This window comes from Phasianus colchicus, chromosome 15, assembly GCF_987193195.1.
Source record: "Phasianus colchicus chromosome 15, bPhaCol1.hap1.1, whole genome shotgun sequence".
In the NCBI taxonomy this organism is placed as follows: Eukaryota; Metazoa; Chordata; class Aves; order Galliformes; family Phasianidae; genus Phasianus; species Phasianus colchicus.
In genome coordinates this window covers 7,368,403-7,388,171 of record NC_143450.1, presented here as the reverse complement: position 1 = coordinate 7,388,171, position 19,769 = coordinate 7,368,403, and the positions used below count along the sequence as shown (strand labels likewise).

At 37.4% G+C, this 19,769-nt stretch overlaps 1 protein-coding gene across 2 annotated transcripts in view; it reads right to left on the bottom strand.

Annotated features, from left to right (window-relative positions):
* Positions 1–19,769, bottom strand: part of LOC149915889 (uncharacterized) — a 252,434-nt gene that overhangs the window by 100,665 nt on the left and 132,000 nt on the right. For both annotated transcript variants that reach the window (XM_090150721.1, XM_090150718.1), the window contains one exon: positions 761–797. In XM_090150721.1, the coding sequence (XP_090006847.1) occupies positions 761–797 (37 nt within the window). The remainder of the gene's footprint in view (positions 1–760; positions 798–19,769) is intronic.

Here is a 19,769-nt window from a genome sequence, read left to right as displayed (position 1 = left end):
ACGTGGCTTGCCTTTCACATCACCGTCACCACCGCTGCAATGCACCTCTCACCTTCTCACTGTACTCACATCTTCTGTTTGGTCCCCATAAACATTGAGAAAGTGTCAATGAATGTCACTAAATGCTAGTTTTTCTATCTGTAGGAATTCAGTTCAACCCCTTTGCTTCATACACACTTCCATGTCAGACACCCTCTGCTGCCATCTGTTGCACAGCAACAACATGTGATGGATACTGGTGGGAAGGTTCAACATCTTCTGCTCCATGACAGTTTGAAAGCAACAGTGCATAAGTTTCAGGTATACAATAATTCAAAAAGAGAACTAAAAACAGCACAACTCATTATACCTCGCACTGGAAAAGGAGACCTCTCTAAAAATTAGAAAGACTACTTATCTGAAGAAAGAAAAGCACGTAGCTGTATTTTTTAAGGAAGATTACTTTCATGAATCTGAACAATGGGGAAAGTTCTGCAGCTTCTTTCAGGCTCATTCAGATAATTTTAAAAGAATTACAATGCACTGGTGGAGAATAATTATGCAGACATTGGAACAGCTAGTGTAGCCTTCTGCGCCTACACAACACCTGTCTCATGCACTGAAATAACCATACTGAAGCAGAACTCCAACTCAAACTTTATGCCTTTCTTTATCTAATCGAAGTCAAATAAAAACATGACTTCAATTTCAATGCCCTGCACTTTACCGTGCTTTCACTAAAAACGTGGGTGCCTTAGAGTTAATTGAATAAGTCACTTACCAGTCTTGAGCGATGACACTTTGGACTTCTCAGAACCCTGTATAATAAACAAACAAATAAATTTTGCTTTCTTAAAAAATTCCTTTAAATACTATTATCATTACTATTATATTTCTTGTCCTTTTCTGTTTCAGTAAAGAGTTCTTATCTCAACCCTTTGTTATTCTCCTCAGTTCTCTCCCCCATCCCAGTGTGAGGAGGGAGCGAGCAATCCGCTCTGTGGTGCTGAGCTGCTGCAGATTAAACCATAGCAGCGTATTTTCAACTGCATTTCCTATTTCAGTCCTTCCTGTAGACCACAGTTCCTCAGTCATGGCTACATAAAATTTACAGTACCTCTCTTAGATTCAAAGAGTTAACCACCATCACATGCAGAGCCCCTGTTATCATACATATATAACATATATAGAACATACGTATAGTTGTTTTTTTCAATGATTTGGATTTAAAAAAAGGGCATTTGGCCTTGAAAAGCAAATAATTTAACATTCCCTTGGTGAAATTTTTTGTTGCATACAGGATTTTCATATGAAAACAACTGTTCTTGAATTTCACATATATTGCATGCTTTCCTTTAATCCTTGAAAAACTGTGCATTTGTCACAGTTCACTGAGCTAACAGTTATCCTTCCTTTTTGACTCATACTTTCTCTAATTTGATATATTTGTCAATATTATCTGGAACATGAAAGAAATGACTACACTGACTTTAATTTTCCTTAAAAATGGTAACTCAGATCTGTTCTGAAATTACTCTCCAGCATCCTGAATATTTTGTTCACATCTTTCCATGCATGATCAATGATTTTTATGGCTTTGTCGTCTGAATTGGTAAGGATTTCAGATGCTCACTGCCTCTCTTATTGATGTCACAGTATTTACCACCTAAATTTTCACTAGAAGGTGAAGATATTCAGAAATCTTCTAATTCTTTATCCATCAGTCTCTCATAGGCCGTAGCACTTTGCCTTCTTCATGATGCCTATTTCATTTTCTCTTCTTGATAAGTATTTGTCTTGAGATCTATCTCTGAGTAAAAAATCTACACAATTCAAGTGATTTATTTATGAAATTATTTTGGACTTCACCATAAACAATGCTTCAGAAAATGAACTGCATTTCAGCTGGAACTTTCAAATAAATTCAGAGGCATTAGGTACTTACATCTTACAGAATGTTATAAGAATGGTGAGGCATTGGAACAGGTTGCCCTGGGAAGTGGTGGAGTCACAGTCCCTGGAGGACTGAAGAACATAGTTTAGTGGGCAATATAGGTGGGAGGTGGATGGCTGGATTAGATGATCCTCAAGGTCTTTTCCAACCTTAATGATTCTATGATAATGAAATCCCTTCTTCACCTTCATTATTTCATCCTTCTTTTGGCCTAACTCAGCTCTCATTCTGACGACTTTGTAAGATTTCCATCAATTTCAGTGAGCTTCTACTCAACTATCACAGGCTTGAGAGACTGTCACATCTCATATTGCAGCACTGTAACTCTCATTAACAGTGCTCTCACAGCGTACAGGAGTTGATGATTCTATCCATAGCTGCTGCTATCCAGCTGGACTGGCTCTAATGCTGAGTGTTTGGAAGTACTGCAGGAAGCCAGACTTGTAAGTCTCGAAACTAGCAGTAATTCACTGGTTGTGTAAAACCGACTGAAAATAGTCACAGTTTTCTTAGTCTATTTGCTGAATGTACAGCCATTCAAAAAACACATAGACTAATTAGCGAGTATCTTGACTCTACCTTGTGCTCTCAGATATGCCAGACCTCGACTACGTAGGTTTCTGAAATTGCAATCCAGTTGCTATGACTACAGCAAGCTCCCGTAGGATGGCTGTATTTAGCTGGCACATCCTGACCACCCAGAATACTAATGAAATGGAAGAGTGCAGTGTGAACTGCATGTAAAATTATCATGGTTCAAAATTAAAAATAAATATTTAGAACCTGTCCTCTCTGCAGATATCTTTTATCTTTCTCTGTTTCTGGATTTCAGCTTTAATGTATTACTTTAAAAAGCTACATCATTTAAATTCTGTCAGCAGAACCAAACATCTGTGGTTTTAAAACACAGTTAAACAAATTGAGATACCAGGGATTTCACACTGGTTATATTCAATTGCATTAAACAGAAAAAAACAAATACAACAGGTTTTTTTTTTGTTTTTTTTTTTTTTTAATTTGGCTTTATAAAGCAAAATATGCAAAGGATAGTCTCTGTAGTTCACCTGTTTACCACAGAACTTTACCAAGAGAATAACACCGACCAATTCAGCCTATGGTGGTGGTGATAGAAAAGCTGTTTTGGGAAAGAACCTGCATTTCTGTTGCTCTGGAATAGCTTGAAACCTCTAATCTAGGTCGACGTGGTTGGTGGTATTCTTACAGGGAGATTTTGAGTCATTGAAGACTAATGTTACTTTTTTAATAAGTACTGAAAATAAAACTTGTTAACAACAGGCTCCAAAAGCTATTACTATCACCATCTCCATTCATGTCTAGTGTTCAGTGTTCTCTACTCTATAGGAATTCACAAAGGAATGAAATCTGGTTTGGATTTTTATTAATTCAGTAGTTTCACTAGTTACATGCAAGCACCATTGATCCAGTCCTACACAACCTACAGGAAAAAGGGCATTATGTTACGTCCTCTCTAGAAACACCAGATTTTTTTTAACATTCTACACCAGAGATTTAAAGAAAGGATATCACTGTCTTAAATCGAACAGATAGAATCGATATGTTTGTGGGTGAAGTGGATATAAACTGCTGCAGAGATGTATATCAGGACATGCAAAAATTAAAAGATATCTGGAAGGAGCATACCTTGTAATCCGGCACTAAGTGGCTATTACTTTGTAACTGCTGTTGAGCTTGGGTTCAGGGAATGCAAAACTGGGTTTGATCTCACTTTTCCTCTTTCACCAGAATCATCAGTGGGCTTTGGAATACAGTTTGCATAATAACACTGCTGAAATTTTGATAGCCACTTAACATTTACCTGACACAAAAAGTGCTTTCCAGAAAGGCCACAAATTGAGGTACTGCCAGAACATACATTGCCTCCATGGGTCTAATGCACAACTAAGTGAATTCTGTTCCATTTTCATGAGATGACACATTAAATAATTTTCATATTAGGTTTGCAAGAATGCCCATTTCTGCTAAGGAACAGTCAAAGTTCATGTCACAGAACAAACTTTATCACATTGGTCAAAATGTGATGGGATCCACAGAGTTGCAATGGCTTTTCTGATAACAAAGGCTTGTGGTACCAGGGATGCGCATGCAGGTACGCTGCAATGCTACAGATAAACACTGACATCTATATTGCATATCTACAAAAATATATACAAGCAAAAGACTGATTACAGATCAGGAAAAAACAATTAACCATTAGAATATTCAAGCACTGAAACAAGACTCTAAAGAGACTGTAAACATTTCATGATTGGAGAGGCTCAAAATGCCAATGAACAAGGCCCTAAGAAACATGATCTAGTCTGAAATACTGTGAGCAAAGGCTGGAATACAGACCTCCAGATGTCTTTTCCAATTTAAATTATTCCACTGTGGTACTGTACAGAGGCATCTAATTGAGGCTGCCTTCTCAAATGAAAAGTCTCAGCCCATACCTAAAGACAGTATCATTGCAAATGTATCAGGTACCAGAACCACAGAGATTGCACTGCTGTGGAATTAACTACTGGCATCACTGAGCAAGAAGAAATAATCTGTAGCAAGACCCTGTAGTTCAGTCCATAACAGGATGCACACACACCCAATAAGCACATAGCATTTCTTGCTTTGTGTACCTCCCACACTTCTCCACAAAGGAATGAGCAGGTCAAAAGGTCTGCTTTCATTCCATCATTTCACATTACAATCTTATGTAATAAAATTTCTTCTTTATAAATCCCATCAGAAATCTTATTGTGCCTAATAAATTGCAAGCATTTGAAAGATTTACATAAACAATGTGACATTTTTAACTTCTTCACTATTTCACTGTCATTTAGAGTAATTTGCTGTTGGTGATTTGTAGAGCAAAAACACTCACAGTAGCTATGTTGTGTTGAACAGTTTTTACTATTTTATTTCCTTATAAATAACAATGATTATTTATTTTTTGTATCTGCCTCATTTAAGCATTACAGTGCAGAAACACACTGTGGCATCCTTCCAATACAATCTTTGTCAAAAAGGAAATAAAAATTCTTTGCATGGTGTTCTCTGGAAACGGACAGACTCTGCATGCATTAGAAGTATATACCATGTTTTCAAGGAACAGTGAAAATGGTATATAGCATTATCAAACCTTCTGAGTATATAAATTAACCCATTCAAAATAAATAAAATAAGACTAAGAAAACTAGAGGCAGACTTAGCACAGTCAACACGAAAAAGCAACAGCTTTAATATGAAATGTAGGAGATGGTTTTACTGCTATTAAGGCTACTTTCTCCTTTCTCACAACAGACCATTTTACCTTCCGTAGTATTCAGATAGGACTGGGTCAAACCTCAAGGGCCTAATTCTGATTTGCACAAAAAACACCATATTCTACATCCAAAAGAAAAAGGTTTTTATTTTATTTATTTAAAGTGAGTACATATTGTAATTAGACAGGCAAAGAGTGCAAACTAACTTTGGTACAAATAAGAAGCAGGGCCCTTAGTGCGCATGTTCCAACAGAAGTTACAGCTTTTAGTTGGTGCGCAGTTTCAGTATAAGCTCCCAGCTGAGTCATTCTGTTTCAGAACTGGGAAAACTATCTATATATTTAGAGTTAGGGGAAAAAAACAAAACAAAACAAAACTATACCCAAAAACAAAAACAAAACAAACAAAAAAACAACCTTAGGATGAAAATACCTAAAAGTCCATAGATGATTCAAATAATAACGGTCTGGTATTGTGACTTCCTCATATCATTCACAAAACCCACCTCACAGACATTAGAATCTGCTCCTCTCGTGCAGAATTAATGTAAACCTACTGACTAATAAAATAATTGATGCTGTGAATAGGTTCGAGACATTTCTGTAGGAACTTACAGTGCAAGACAATCTGTAATATGGAACCATCAGAATGCTGAATATATCCCGTGTTCTGACTGTTCTGATAGACAGGTGCAGACTTAAGACTTGCAGAAGATACATGTCCTGTTCATCGCCTTTTTTGTTGCTGTCTTTACTTCCCCTAAAGAAAGCACTGCTGAAATATCAGCGACTGACACTGAATAGAAGCAGCTTCCTTCTCAAAGATGTCATGTACTCTCTCATAAAATAAGAATGATTTGAGTTTTACAATCCGTTCTCTATTCCAGTAACAACATCCTAAAGCGCCTGCCATTCCATCAGTTCAAACGCTTTACACTTGGAACAAGCAAGCAAAAGAAGTTTAGCAAAGATAAAGAAGCTATAAAATGATCCAGGGTAGAAAAATGATTATTATTGATTTGATTACAATGTACTATAAACACAAAGTGGCTGCAAACTAGATGAAAAATTACAGCATAGGTGACAGAGATAGTTCAGCAGATCGACCGTCCCAGCTTCCCCTCTGGGATGTGCATGCACTCATCCAAGTTTGAAGCTAAAGCAAAGCACCCCCTGTTACACAGTAGACATATCAAGAAGCAAAGCATGGTTATGAAGAACCTTACTTCAACAGGTCTTTTAAACAATCTAATATCATAAAACAGACATCTTGATCGATGATATTGTTCAAATAAACTTCATTATCAGGGTTCAAAATATCTCAGAATTGGATATGTACATCATCATCACTTAGCTATTCCTTTTGCTATTGAAGTTCTCCTAAGGAAATGAAAATAAGCAAAAAAAATTGCTCCAGTATGTGACGGTATTGATAAAACACTAAATATGTGTTTTCACTTTGCCAATTAAAAATTAAAAAACTGAAGATTTGAAAATGCTATCAGTGGGTACATGATTTTGCAGGTGATAGAGATGACTATATTTTCTTAAATTTGTTTAGTCTGGACCAATCAGACTAATTTTACTAATGGCCTTAATTTAATATTTAGTCTGCAACAACATTCTGTCTGTCGAGTGCATATGCAGTGAGGGCTGAGCCTACAACGCACCTTACAGTTCTGGTCCCACAGAAAGAGGAAAGCAAAACCCCATGAGTTGCTTCCTTGCTGATCACCCAGCCCAGGCATGAGTACTGAGAGGCAGGTGAGAAGCAAATAGGAGGCCAGAACTATAGCACAACTTCCCTGCAGTCCGGAGGCATCACGATAACCATCCACAACAGCAAACGACATCATGGAGCACCTCGTAATTTACACTGGAAGAAACCTCTAAGATCGTCAAGTCCAACGGTTAACTGAGCACTGCCAAGTCTACCACTAAGCCACATTCCAAAGCACTACATTTAGGTGTCTTTTAAATACCTCCAGTATGGTGACTTCCCTGAGCAGCCTGTTCCAATGCTTCAGAACTATTTCAGTAAAGATTTTTTTTCCTAATATTCAACCTAAACCTCCCCTGGCTCAACTTCAGAGGCTGAATGCTGTTCTGACACGAGTGTCAGAATTTAACTTACTAGTCTTACTCCAATACATAATTGAGAAGAATCAAAACTCTACATCAATATGTCATTATGTTTTGCAAAGCACCCTACAGTGTGGCTTTATTCCAAAGGAAGAAATTCTACAGGGTCTAAAATCTTGTGTGAAAGAAAATTCAGAAGAATCTCAGTGGAATGTGACATATCTGTCGATTTCACTGGTGTTATGATGAAGATAAGAATCTGGCCCTTGTCACCTGAAATATTTACATATTTACATATGTTGTTATGAGATGAAAGCAGAGAAAGAGAAAAAGCACGTAGTAGGTGAATATTTTATTATTATAATCTTCTGTACATGCAATAATTAAAATTAGAAAGGAAAATAAATGAATACTTAGCATTATTACTAAGTAATGTGTTAATTCAAATTAATTAAAGGGAAGAAAAATTATCCTTTCACTAAATAAGCAAAAGAACATTCTGTATTAAGGATTTTCTTGAGCAGCTCTTCAAGTATTAATTGATATACCATGGCTTAGTGCTTTAATAATTTGTTTCAGAATTACTTAGGTGACTCAAGAGAGTCCAAAACTACCCATCCAATCCACTACACCAAAAAAAATGGACTTTCCTAAATATGTGTGCCTGATATTTTATCAACTTCCATAGCGAGGTGGAAACAGTCCAATTATATGGTCAGGTATTTCTTCAAGGTATTGCTCTGAACACTGCAAGCAATAGGCAATTATGTTGTTTGAGTGTTCCCAAACTCCCATCCCTGTATAAATTTCAAACTAGCCATGTAAGACAGTGGCTCAGCTGATACCAACTGGTTGCTGTTTTGAATGTAAAGTGCTGAAGGCTAACAAAAGGGTGCTGGAAGTTTTGTTAACGTGTTTAATTGTGCTAAATAACCTTGAATACAATATCCTGCTTGACTGAAAGATTATTTTCAATCTTCCAACTTTTAAACTTTAAGTATTCAAACTTCAAATTTTAACAGACGTTTCATTGCACTCCAGGGATGGCTACACTACAGAAAGAAGACAAAGAGTTTCCAGAGTACGTGCAAGACATGTAAGGAAAATGGCCCTACAGGACGCAAGGTGCTGTGCCATTTAGCAGTTTGCCCAGGATATATACGGTGACAACAAAAATTACATCAAGTCCAGAACAAGTTCATTTTGTTTCAGCAGAAACAATTCAGATTACCATACTGGCTTTAGCAAACATTTTGTACGTGAAATTTTCTGGTAGAAGGCAATGGCAGTCGCCTGTAAAAACTGTACTGGGACACTAAATAAGAAGATAAGGGAAAAGGAGAGGGGAGAAAAGGATGTGCAATCAGTCTGCCCCACATTTCTTAAACAACTCCGAGATTCCTCAGAGATGAATCCTGGGAAGCCAACTGAATAGAAGGAAATAACGATAGGAGAGAAATCTGACTCCACAAAGATTTCTAGTATGTTAGAATATAGACTTCCATACGGAAATGGAACTTGTCTGCTGCAGTGCTACTGAATGACACAAGGTCTATCAATGTAAAGTGCCTTTATTCCCAGAAAGTGTTTTTCTATCTGTTAGAAATAACTGTCATCTGAAGAGGTGTATGTGCAGGGGCAGTGCTAATTGCACAACAGTTTTCTTCATTTTTCTAAGGTACCACTGAGGTTACAAAAAATGAAAGGAAAAAAGAAGAGCGAGAAGAAATGAGAATTTCTAAAGTGATTCTTATGTCAAAATTGTACAATATTTGTGAGTTATGTCTCTGTGGGTTCATCTGAAAAACCTCTGAGAACACAGAACCAAAACGAGAGTCAATCATCCAACTCAAATTTATGAAGAGAAATTTTAAATCAGCTGTAAAAACAAAGGAAATAATAATTCTGAAGGTAGTAAATGATATGAAGAAGCGTCGGTAGACCAAAGATAAAGATGACAACCACAACTTTAGGGCAGATGAAGTATTTGAGACCTCTAGCCAGTCAAACATTAAACAGACAATAGCATTTTAATACTACATTGTTATAATTACTTTGTAAAGAGCCTTTTGCCTACTCTTATACTTGAAAATGTGAAAATGAGGAGGCTATTTGTTTCTGGGTAGAGAGGAAATGTCAATAAAAGCACAGTTATCTGGTTTCATCATTGGAAAGCTGTCACATCTGTAGGAAAAATATGTACTAAGCACTTCCTTGAAAAGCATGTATCTTAGTGCTAATAAAGTGACGAGCTACAGAATTAAAATAATAATCCTTTAAAATGTTTCCACTAATGATCATATATATCATATATTAGAGCATCATTTGCTAGGTTCAGTATTTGAAATTACCTGCCCCTCATTTTCTACACCTGTTACCACACAAGACATACAACTTTTTACAACCTTTGGGTACTCAGTTACATTTTGAAAAAATAAAATGGCTCTAACCTTGAAAATTTCAATTAAAAAAAACAACAACAACAAAACAACAGAACAACAGCAATAAACCACTCAGCTCATACTCTGGTTGTCAATCTTACTTTTTCTTTTTCCTCCTCAGGCTGTATACTTTATTTTTGAAATTATAACCTGAAGGACTTTTAAATATACAACGCTGTACAAATGCCTACTAAGTAGCATGATATAACGTTCTGGGGAATTACGGTAGCTACCAACAATAAATTAAATGAACACTGCTCAATCATTACTCTCTCTTGTGTTTGTGAGTTATAGGGCAAATACGTTCATTAATGCAGCACAGCACAGGGAATTCTCAACAAATAAGTAGTTCACAAAGGCCTCAGCTGAAGTTTGTAGCTGCATGACTGAGTTTGCACTGATGTGCCAGCTGCAGGTGATGCTGGTGTAAGTGCCTGCTGATACATTCCTGAAAACTTAAATATGGCAGGACACAATGGTTGCATAGATCTTACTCTTGCTTTGCCTTTATCATTTTTCCCGTCCTCCAACTGCCTCCTCTGTTACCCCAGTGGCTGTGTCTCCCAGCATACAAGAGGAGCGGAAGCCAAAAGCATTAATATTCATCAGTTCTGCTTTACTTCCACTCTACCAAAGTTCAAAGGATACTGTAACAAACAACCAAGGGCTCTGCCCAGAAACTAATACCCCTATTTATCTTTGTGCGTTTCACTGGAGGACAGCACAAAACAATTACTATCTTGTCCTAAATCAAACTTTCATAAACTGCTGTGATTACAGCTCTAAAAATTCCTTTAAGCTTAGCAGCAGCTCAGAGATTTACAGTTCACCTGTTTCTAAAACGCAATCCAAGTGCCCACCTCTGTTGGAGGCCTCCTATGCCTTCTTCCCCTCCTTTTTAGCACCTCTGACAACAGCCAAGCACCTCATACAAATGAACATCCCTATGGCAGTGTGACACTTGCTTCAGAAATTCTAACTGTACTCCGAGGTCCTAATGTCTCGCTTTAGTCCTTCCTGATGCCTTCTAGACCTTCATTCTTGCTAAGAAAGCAGACAACTGTAATCCTTCTCTTTCCCCCTGATTTATAAATAAAGTAACTGAGAAGTTCTACAAAGCTGCTAGAAGCAAAATTAGGAACATATCTGGGTCACTAACATGAAGTAAGCCAGCTCTTACACATTTACCTCTTCATACCTTTCAGCTCCTCAAAGGACTAATAACTAAGGAACTTTTGCTAGGAGCAGATGTCACAGAGAAGAGAAACTCAGGCACAGTAGTAACCAGTCACAGGGTGAGCCACCAGCGTGAGGCAGCCACAAAAAGCTGAAAACCAGCTAGTAAACCAGGAATCAATGTGTAACATGTCTGCGCTACAGCACAAACACAGGCTCTGGTGACAGCTGCTCCCTAGAGAGGAGAGCAACATCCTTCGTGTGAAGAATACTATGCTGTCAGTAGAAATGTATCAGTGCTCTAACTGCTGTGTTTCTATACTCATCACCTCATCAAACAAGGAAAAAGTAAAGGGAGATTCATAGCCCAGTTTCAGATTACAATTAATATTTTTGTTTAATACATCTTTTACTGAGATCAGACAATCCCAAGTGTCCCTTTTAAATCAGATTATGACAAGCCTGTAGCAGATGTTCACAAGTTATACAGAGAATTATTTTCTGAACACCAACAATAGGATGCTGCTTCTGTAAACTCAAAAGAAGATCTGACCTTGAGTTAGCAAACTGTTTCCAGATACCAGTCTTATTTTTACCTTTACAGGCAGTCAAAGGACTGACCGAACTTCAGTTCAACCCTTCATCTTAATGTAACCCCCCTGTACTTTTCTTACGGTACTCAGCTAAATTGAAGCTCTTACTGCTGGGCTTTGTGCTTTTAACAATCCAGAAGAGAGATGAGGCAGGGAAGGTGTGTGTAAGGACAGGCTTAGCGTATCATGGTTTTATATGCAAAAATTTCAATCCTTTCACACATATGCCCTGTATAATTGATATTCTTTTAAAATTTATGAAGTGCATACTTCTCTCTTTAAGCATCTGATAGGTCATAGCACAGAGCTTGCCCGAAGTGCATGGATCTTCATGGGATGCTTAGCGCTAATATTCATGCAGAATAGGAAGCAGCTTAGTGTAAAATTTAATCCCAAATCATCCCATTTATAAAGTCTTCTTTTATTTGCACAAGCATTTATTTACCTCCTTGTGTGCTCAAACATTTCAGGACGTATAGGTTACTCCAAGAGACCCAGTATAACAATTAATGTGTTTAACGGTGCTAAAGCACATTAGTACCACGCAGCAAGCCAAAACAGCCCTAAAGGCTTTCCTAATAAGCTTTGAAGGCTGAAAGACTGGCTTACTCAGGCAACAGTAAACATCTTGAAAAGCTGAGAATTCTAACGCAAGTAAGGAAGATAATTATCTCTTCCTGCCATATTCCTCATTATTTTGCCTAATCCATCCTGTTCTCACACCTGAAGGTACTCTAACTTCCAGAAAGGCAGCAGTATTCTCCTTAAGCATTTCAGTTACAGTTCCGCTCCTTCATCTCTTAAATCCTTTATCTCTTTGTTGCTTCTTTTTTCTCCTCTTCCAAGGAGTACTCGATGTTTGCTTGGCTGCACGTCTCCTTCTTCTAGGTAGATGTGGGAAACGTATATGCACGTTCCTAAAAACTGTGCAGGGGTAACCTTTTATCAGTATATTAAGGTTTTGTCATCAGTGTTTCAAACTTACCAGTGCCCCAGACCATGCCCACATGAGGGGCCCTTCACCTCCAAGACTTCCTGTTGCAGCTGTAACTACATAAGTGAGCCTGACAGGCTATAAAGCAAACTGCTGTCCTCACTTGAAATATTCTTCAGCCGGGTGCTAAAAGACTGTAACTTAAAAAAACAAAACAAATCAAAACAAACACTGAAGTGAGTGCTTGCAAATGGCAGTACACAGGGATAACAAGCTTCTACACGAGAGTATTATGCACAAAGAGGTGGAGGTCAACATCAAATTCATGCAGGCAGAAAGACAGGCTTGCATAAACAGGCTTATGCTCTTGCGTTTTATGAACCAAGAAGTGAAGACAATCACTCGTACATTTCTGTGTACTGCACTGCAGGGCACTGTGTCCCATTTTCCAGGTAAATAGCTAATATTTCTATATAATTTTTTATGTAAAAATACCTCGTTTTTGATTGGTTAGCCATTTTCCCACTCAGGTCAATCCGTCTGTGAACATTTGTAACTCAGATGAAATCAGTGTTTACCTGTCAGTCCTATCTTCTCTTTTTACACACACAAAAAATCTCCTAGCATAAGGATGGTGACTGTGAGCTAATCACATCTCCAAGGAACTGCATCTCTTGAATGCACTTAATTCTTCCTGAGTTCCAGCTGCAACAGCTGTAAATACTTTGCAATAATTAGACTCTGACAATGCTTATTTCTTAAATGTCTGCCATATCTAAGTATGCCAGAATCACAACCCATTTAACATGTCAGTCACAGGATATTAATAGCTTTCTCAATATTGTTTATCTCCTCTACACTAAAAGCATTCTTTTCTGACTTCATAGCTGCTCAGTGAGTTCAAAATCCCAGTAACTGTTTTGAAGTGTTTATGTGCAATAGGAGGAACCTCCTTACTCATGCATTCGTCAACGCTATGACAGCAATTTTTAAAGGACTGGAGAATTCTTTTTCACTTTTAACTTCTGGACTTAAGTACTGTTGTTATACACAGTAAAAGAAAACCAACTACCTACATGATGAAAAGTATGCTCCCCACTATCTTTTATCTCCTTCCACCCCTCAATACTTCACTGCAGCTAACTCTCACTAGCATATCACCATTATCAGAAAGTAGAAGCTGTAACTGTATTCAGCAAAACACATTATTTAAATAGAAAACCATCTAAAAACATTGCAAAAACAAACACCTACAAGAAAATTTTCTTCATTATTAGCTGGTGTCCTGTGTTTGAGCTAAACAACCCTCTGGAGACCACGGTAAATGGTCATCCTCTCCCAAAATATAAGCCTTAAGCCTAGCTCAGGACAATCATGACGCTTTTATTATTACTTTTCTCCAGATTCTTTCTTCTAGCAAGATCTTTCTGTAGTCATCAATTATTCAGTAACCACTTTAGACATGCATGTTCTGTGTTCAAGTATTCAAAAAAGTGCTTAGAAGTACGGTGAGTAATCACTCAAGTTCATCCACAACAGAAGAAAAGGAGACAGAGGAAGGAGTTTTTTCATGCAGCCATGGGGCACAGGAATTACTTGGAATGACCACATTTGACTGGCAAACTAAAAATTCCAAGTGTTTTTTAAGAGACAGGACATAGCCTCTTATTTTTTAGACTTTTAGTTTTTAGACTGAGTAGAGAATGGAAGTCACAGTTTCTAACAGTTGTTAGCACAGTTGTTAATGGCTAGGGAGCAGAAACAGAAGAATATGAGTATTAGATGATGTCTTTAAAAATATTCTTATTAGAAGATATGGGAAACATGAAATGTCTTCTCTTCCTCTCCTAGTACATTTTAAGTACTTTCTTCTCTTTGTAGATGTGTTTGTATTCTCCATGTTTTCTTTTGAAAACAAACCAAGTATTACAAATGGAGATTATTCTTATTTAATTTCTTTTGAAAGAAATATCCATAAGGTTATGTCCACAAGTAGCTAATTTACATACTCTGAAATAGTGCTGAACTATTTTATCATTCACGGTCAAATAACTTCTTTCCATGTGATATCACCTTACCTTCCTTAGCAAATACTCAAATCTGTATTTACTTATGCACTTCTTTCATCCACTAATTTGAGTTTTAAACTCTTGGTATACAAACATATTGTGAAAAGTTAGACGAGTGACATAGGTTGTGCTGATCTGCAAACCAGCACCCAGAGCACAGCATCAACAAAGACCCCAGAGATGATCAAAAGCTCTTAAGGTCAGCCACACTTACCACTGCTTTACAGGTCCAAATTCTTCACTTCTACTTCTCTGACCTGAACCTTGAAATACCATAAAACAGACACAATGAAGAACCTGCAACTTCAGCTACACTACATTCTCAGTTCTGAAAAACTACTTTCATCCGCTTTGCAAAGACCTTCATTACGTACTTGTTATAGAGACAGAAATGATCTCTCTCTATATATATTTAATTATGACTTATTCATTATCATCCAATCAAATTTGATACTACTCTCACTGCAGAAATTTTGCTGTGTTTTCCATAAGTACTGTAAAGTTTTCTGTATAAAAAAAAACATTCCAAAATTCTAGGATACTAATTTATATCAGTTTTTCCTATGAATTGGATTCTCTCATTAAGTACCAACTTACAGATCCTTCAAGAAAAAGAAAAAGAAGTAAATACAATGGTAAAATCTTTTTTAGGAGATTGTATCTGATCTTATGAACAAATGGCAGACTTTCTGGGCCCCAGAATGGATGAATAGTTAGTGTGGCAGCTCTGGAGGATGAGATAGAGGCAAGGGAGCAGATTCTCAGTGAAATCCTAGTGAAAATTCAGCAGAAAAATAAAGAAAGGTGTATTTTCTTAGTGTGTTCCACGCTTTGTCAGTTTTAGTCTAACAGGAACATGTGGTCTTTGAATTACATATGCATGCTGATGTACTGCATGGTTTCTCATTCTGCTCTGTTTTAAGAAAATAAACAAACACTAGATGAGAAGAAATAATTACTGGAGATTTAAAATTCATTCACAATTCTGAGAGCAGAAAACAATGAAAGAAGCTATAATCTGATTCTAATTGGAAATTAACACAGTTACAGATGGAAATTTCTCTATAAACAGAGCTAGAAGCTTTCATCCAAATCAACAGCTTCTTACCTTTAAAAAAGAACTAGAATTTCTTCATATCCCCACATTGTGGCACAAGATGAAATTGAAAATAAAAAATTTACAGCCTCTAGATAGGTGAATACAAAAAAAATTTCATTTTACATTTTTCATGGATGCTGATGAGAAAAATTTTTAATTGATCTTACTCATTTGCACAGTATGCCAAACTATAAATTCTTTGGCAGCTTTTATAAATGCCATATGGGCAGAAGGCAATCACAACAAACCACATATCTTCTTCCTTCATACCACTCAGAAGTGAGCCATCTGATTATCCTACTCTGCATCAACTGTGGCACGGATTGGACAGGCATGGATGTCCCTTGCCTGAGAAGTTCAAGAAATCTTTTGTAATTCTGTTACCAATTCCTTCTTCCTTTATTTCTCTTTTTAAACAGGACATCTTTTACTCAGAGGATGGTGAGGCACTGGCACAAGATGCCCAGAGGAGCTGTGGATGTCCAACCCCTGGAGGTGCCCAAGGCCAGGTTGGATGGGGCCCTGGGCAGCCTGGTCTGGTGGAGGCAACCAACCCATGGCAGAGGGGTTGGAACTAAGTGATACTTAAGGCCTCTTCTAACCCAAGTCATTCTATGATTCTGTGATTTTCCCATCTGGAACACAACCTTCATCCTCGTGTGCTTTACAGGTAAAGGCTAGGTCACAATGTGTATGAAACATTACACTCCTGATTCCGGAGGATTTAATCTGTTAAGGCACCACAAATAGTCCTCAGCTGCTATAGCTAGGCTGCTTCTAGATAACATGACAACAAGGGTTGTGCAGCACAGTAGTACTAAAGGACTGATTCCTTCTTCCCTTATCATGATCCCTGTCTGCAGACACGTACCAAGGATCTCATATGCAGCTTTTCACAAGGCAACATAATTATCTAGAAAACAGTTATCAAGAGAGGTAATAAAATCCAGACTCCAGATTTCACAGGTGCTATTTAACAGTCAGTAGTACAGAGTTTAACAGACATAAGGAATAATGTAATAACTCCTGAGGTAATGTTCACTTGCAGCAAAGTGCCTTGGATATAACACTTCTCTTTTCTCCCCAAGACAGAAAGACTGAATATAAGGAAAATATTTCATTTTTTTGCCATATTTTTAGGCATATTTGAACACGTTCACCAAATCTCCTTGCTCAGGATTTTTCCACTTGAAAAATGCTTGCAATTTTGCATTGCAAAGCTGATAAGCAAATTAGCTATTTTAGGCAAAAGTTCCTGTCACTCCAAGTGCTGAACATCAGGCTTTTCCTCAGACAACAACACTGCAGGGAGAGCCCCATGGGACTGTCCACCTCCATGCATAGCACCTTGCCTGCAGTGATAAGCTTGCAGCTTAAACCACTGTAATGCAGTGTAAGATAACTGAATACTTGGTGAATAATAATGCTGCATTCTACGCTAGCAACCAGCATCACTACAAATCAGAGAGATCTCTTGGACAGGTATTTTAGAAGGAGACAAAATGGCCTGAAGTTGTACCAGGGGAGGTTCAGGTTGGATATTAGGAAAAATTTCTCCGAAGGAGTGGTTGGGTACTGGAATGGGCTGCCCATGGCTGAGTCACTGCTCCTGGAGGCGTTCAAGAAATGTGTAGATGTGGTACTAAGGAACATGGTTTAAGTAGGGAAACATTGGTGGTAGGTAGATGGTTTGACTGAATGACCTTAGAGCTCTTTTCCAACCTTAATGATTCTATGACTGCTGCATATGACACAGCTGCTTGGGTCTGAAGATGAAGATGAATGCTGAATCCTGATGAAATTTCAGAAGGAACTTAAAAAGCAAAAGGTAATAATTTTAAATGGAACTTAGATAAAATATTAGCACTAACGTCTTAATTATTCCAAAAAGGAAGGAGAAGAATTCAGGGAGCAGCACCACCCACAGGGAAAATTTGTGACTAATTTATCTGGCTTGTTTCTATAATAAAAATCATAAAAGTAGATTGGTACCACATTGTTTTGTGTCATGTACAAATATATTTTAAATATCAAAAGGAAGCAATACACTTCTGAAAGAAGGGAAGCTCTATACAAGCTTTCCTGAGGAGCACTACACTGGGCAAGGGGAGAGCAAGGCCTTGGCAAGCAGCTCTGAATGATCCCAACAGTCTCAAGAGCCACCCTTAACTACTGCCATGGGTTATCCAAGGAACACATTTTTCTGGCAATATCCTTTGTCTCACATTCATTACTGAATTTGATAAATAAACTCCAATCACTTATGGTGATTGGTGTTACCGTATGCTGAGTATCTACATATAAACTAATTACATGAATATTTATTATTTCAAGTATGACCTCTCTGTTGCTTATTACAAGCATTGTTATTTTGAACAGCTACTGGTCCTTTTCAGGTATTTTCTTATATTCAAAATGCTCTTATATCAACACCTAGCCTTTATTTATTTTTACCTGAACATGCAAAAGGTATCATTTCTTCAGATTACTGATGTATAGGAAATAAATGCAGCTTGAAATAATAATAATAATTAAAAGGAAAGAACCTCAGAAAGTTACTGTATTTTTTAGCATGCAAGAAATGGACAAAACAAAACCTATTCATTTGAAATGACGTTTTGGGTATAAATCCTGCACAACTAAAACCAAAGTGCTAATAGATAACAAGTCAATTGTGAAAAAAAACAGGGCCTAGAATTTTTCTTCTTTCTATTTTCCGAATAACTGAAGGACAGCAGATCTAACGAGCACTGCAAAATTATTCATTTCACAACATTTAAAATCTTCCTAAAACACTGGTAGTTTATTTATCCCCCAAAACATATATCTTTTGCCTACTGAAACTGCAGTTTCAGTAGGTCATGAAAAGCTTAGAAAACCAGCACAAAAATGTATAATATTTTCTCACCTACTTATAATTAAAGTGTAAATAGAAAAATGCAAAAAATGTAAGTAGGTGCTTATTTTGATTATTCTGATTTGATACAGTTATATAAGACAGGGCAGAGCTAAGCAGCATGACAAGTATCATCTTCTGAAGAAACCACTTGTTCCAAAAGGCATCTTCTCTGAATTGAAAAGCTGCCAAATAAAAAACAGTTGCTCTTACAGTGCATGGTTCAGACTTTCACTGAGTAAACTAGAATGAGGAAAACAGCACTCACTGCAATCTACTGGACAGAGACAATAGTGATTCATTCTCGCTGCTCACAGATATGAGGAAATCTTCATGTGAAAACCAGAACATACCGCGTTGTTGTCAAACCCAATAAAAATGCTAAAAAGGACAAGATAATCACCTGATGTAACAGCATTTTAGCTGTTTGCTTTAACTTTTCCATAACAATTCAAATCAGATCAAACGCATTTTAAAAAGAGGAGACTGAGGGGAAAGAGGGAGAAAGAAAATGAACAAAAAGCTTGCTTAGATTTTGTGAAAGATAAAGCAGTGAAGCTCATATATCAATGTATATCTTCTATAAAAATCACAAGCAGTCTACATGACAGCCAGAGAGAAAGGAAGAGAGATGAATAAAGGGTAATTGTCTGTGCTTTCAGAAGCCACTAGGTTTGTAAGAGAAAGATCTGCAAACCGCAAAGACAAGGGAAAGATGGGTCATACTTCCAGCACAAACGAAGGCATTATCTCAGTATTTCCTCACCAGAATAATCAGATACGATTATTAAAGTACATAGTGGGAGGCATTAATAGGTTATTTTCTTCTAGAATTACTGCAGATACTCCTGCACATACATAAGATAACAAATTGGGAGTATCTGAAAACCTATGAACTCCCTTCAGTGTAAATTCAAACCTCAAAGAGAGAGAGCCAGCAGTCCCTCCCACCACAGCCTACCTGTCACCCACCCTCAGAGGTAAAAATAAAAATAAATAGTAATAATAAAAAAAATAAACCACGTGCAGCAGACTCTGCAGGACATCTGCAGAAGCCTACTGCAGGGTTTCTTTTCTTCCCTTTTAAGTTGTTACAGACCGAGCTGACCCACGGGTATATGGAGCAGACAAATCTTTAACACTGATGTCCTGACTGTCCTTACAGGACTGGGGAATGCGAGAGGTGCAGTGTGCACAGGATGGGCCCTGCTGTGCTGCCAAGTTCACTGTTTTGTGAAAAAGCAGCTGCACAGTCATCCTCTCTCTAAG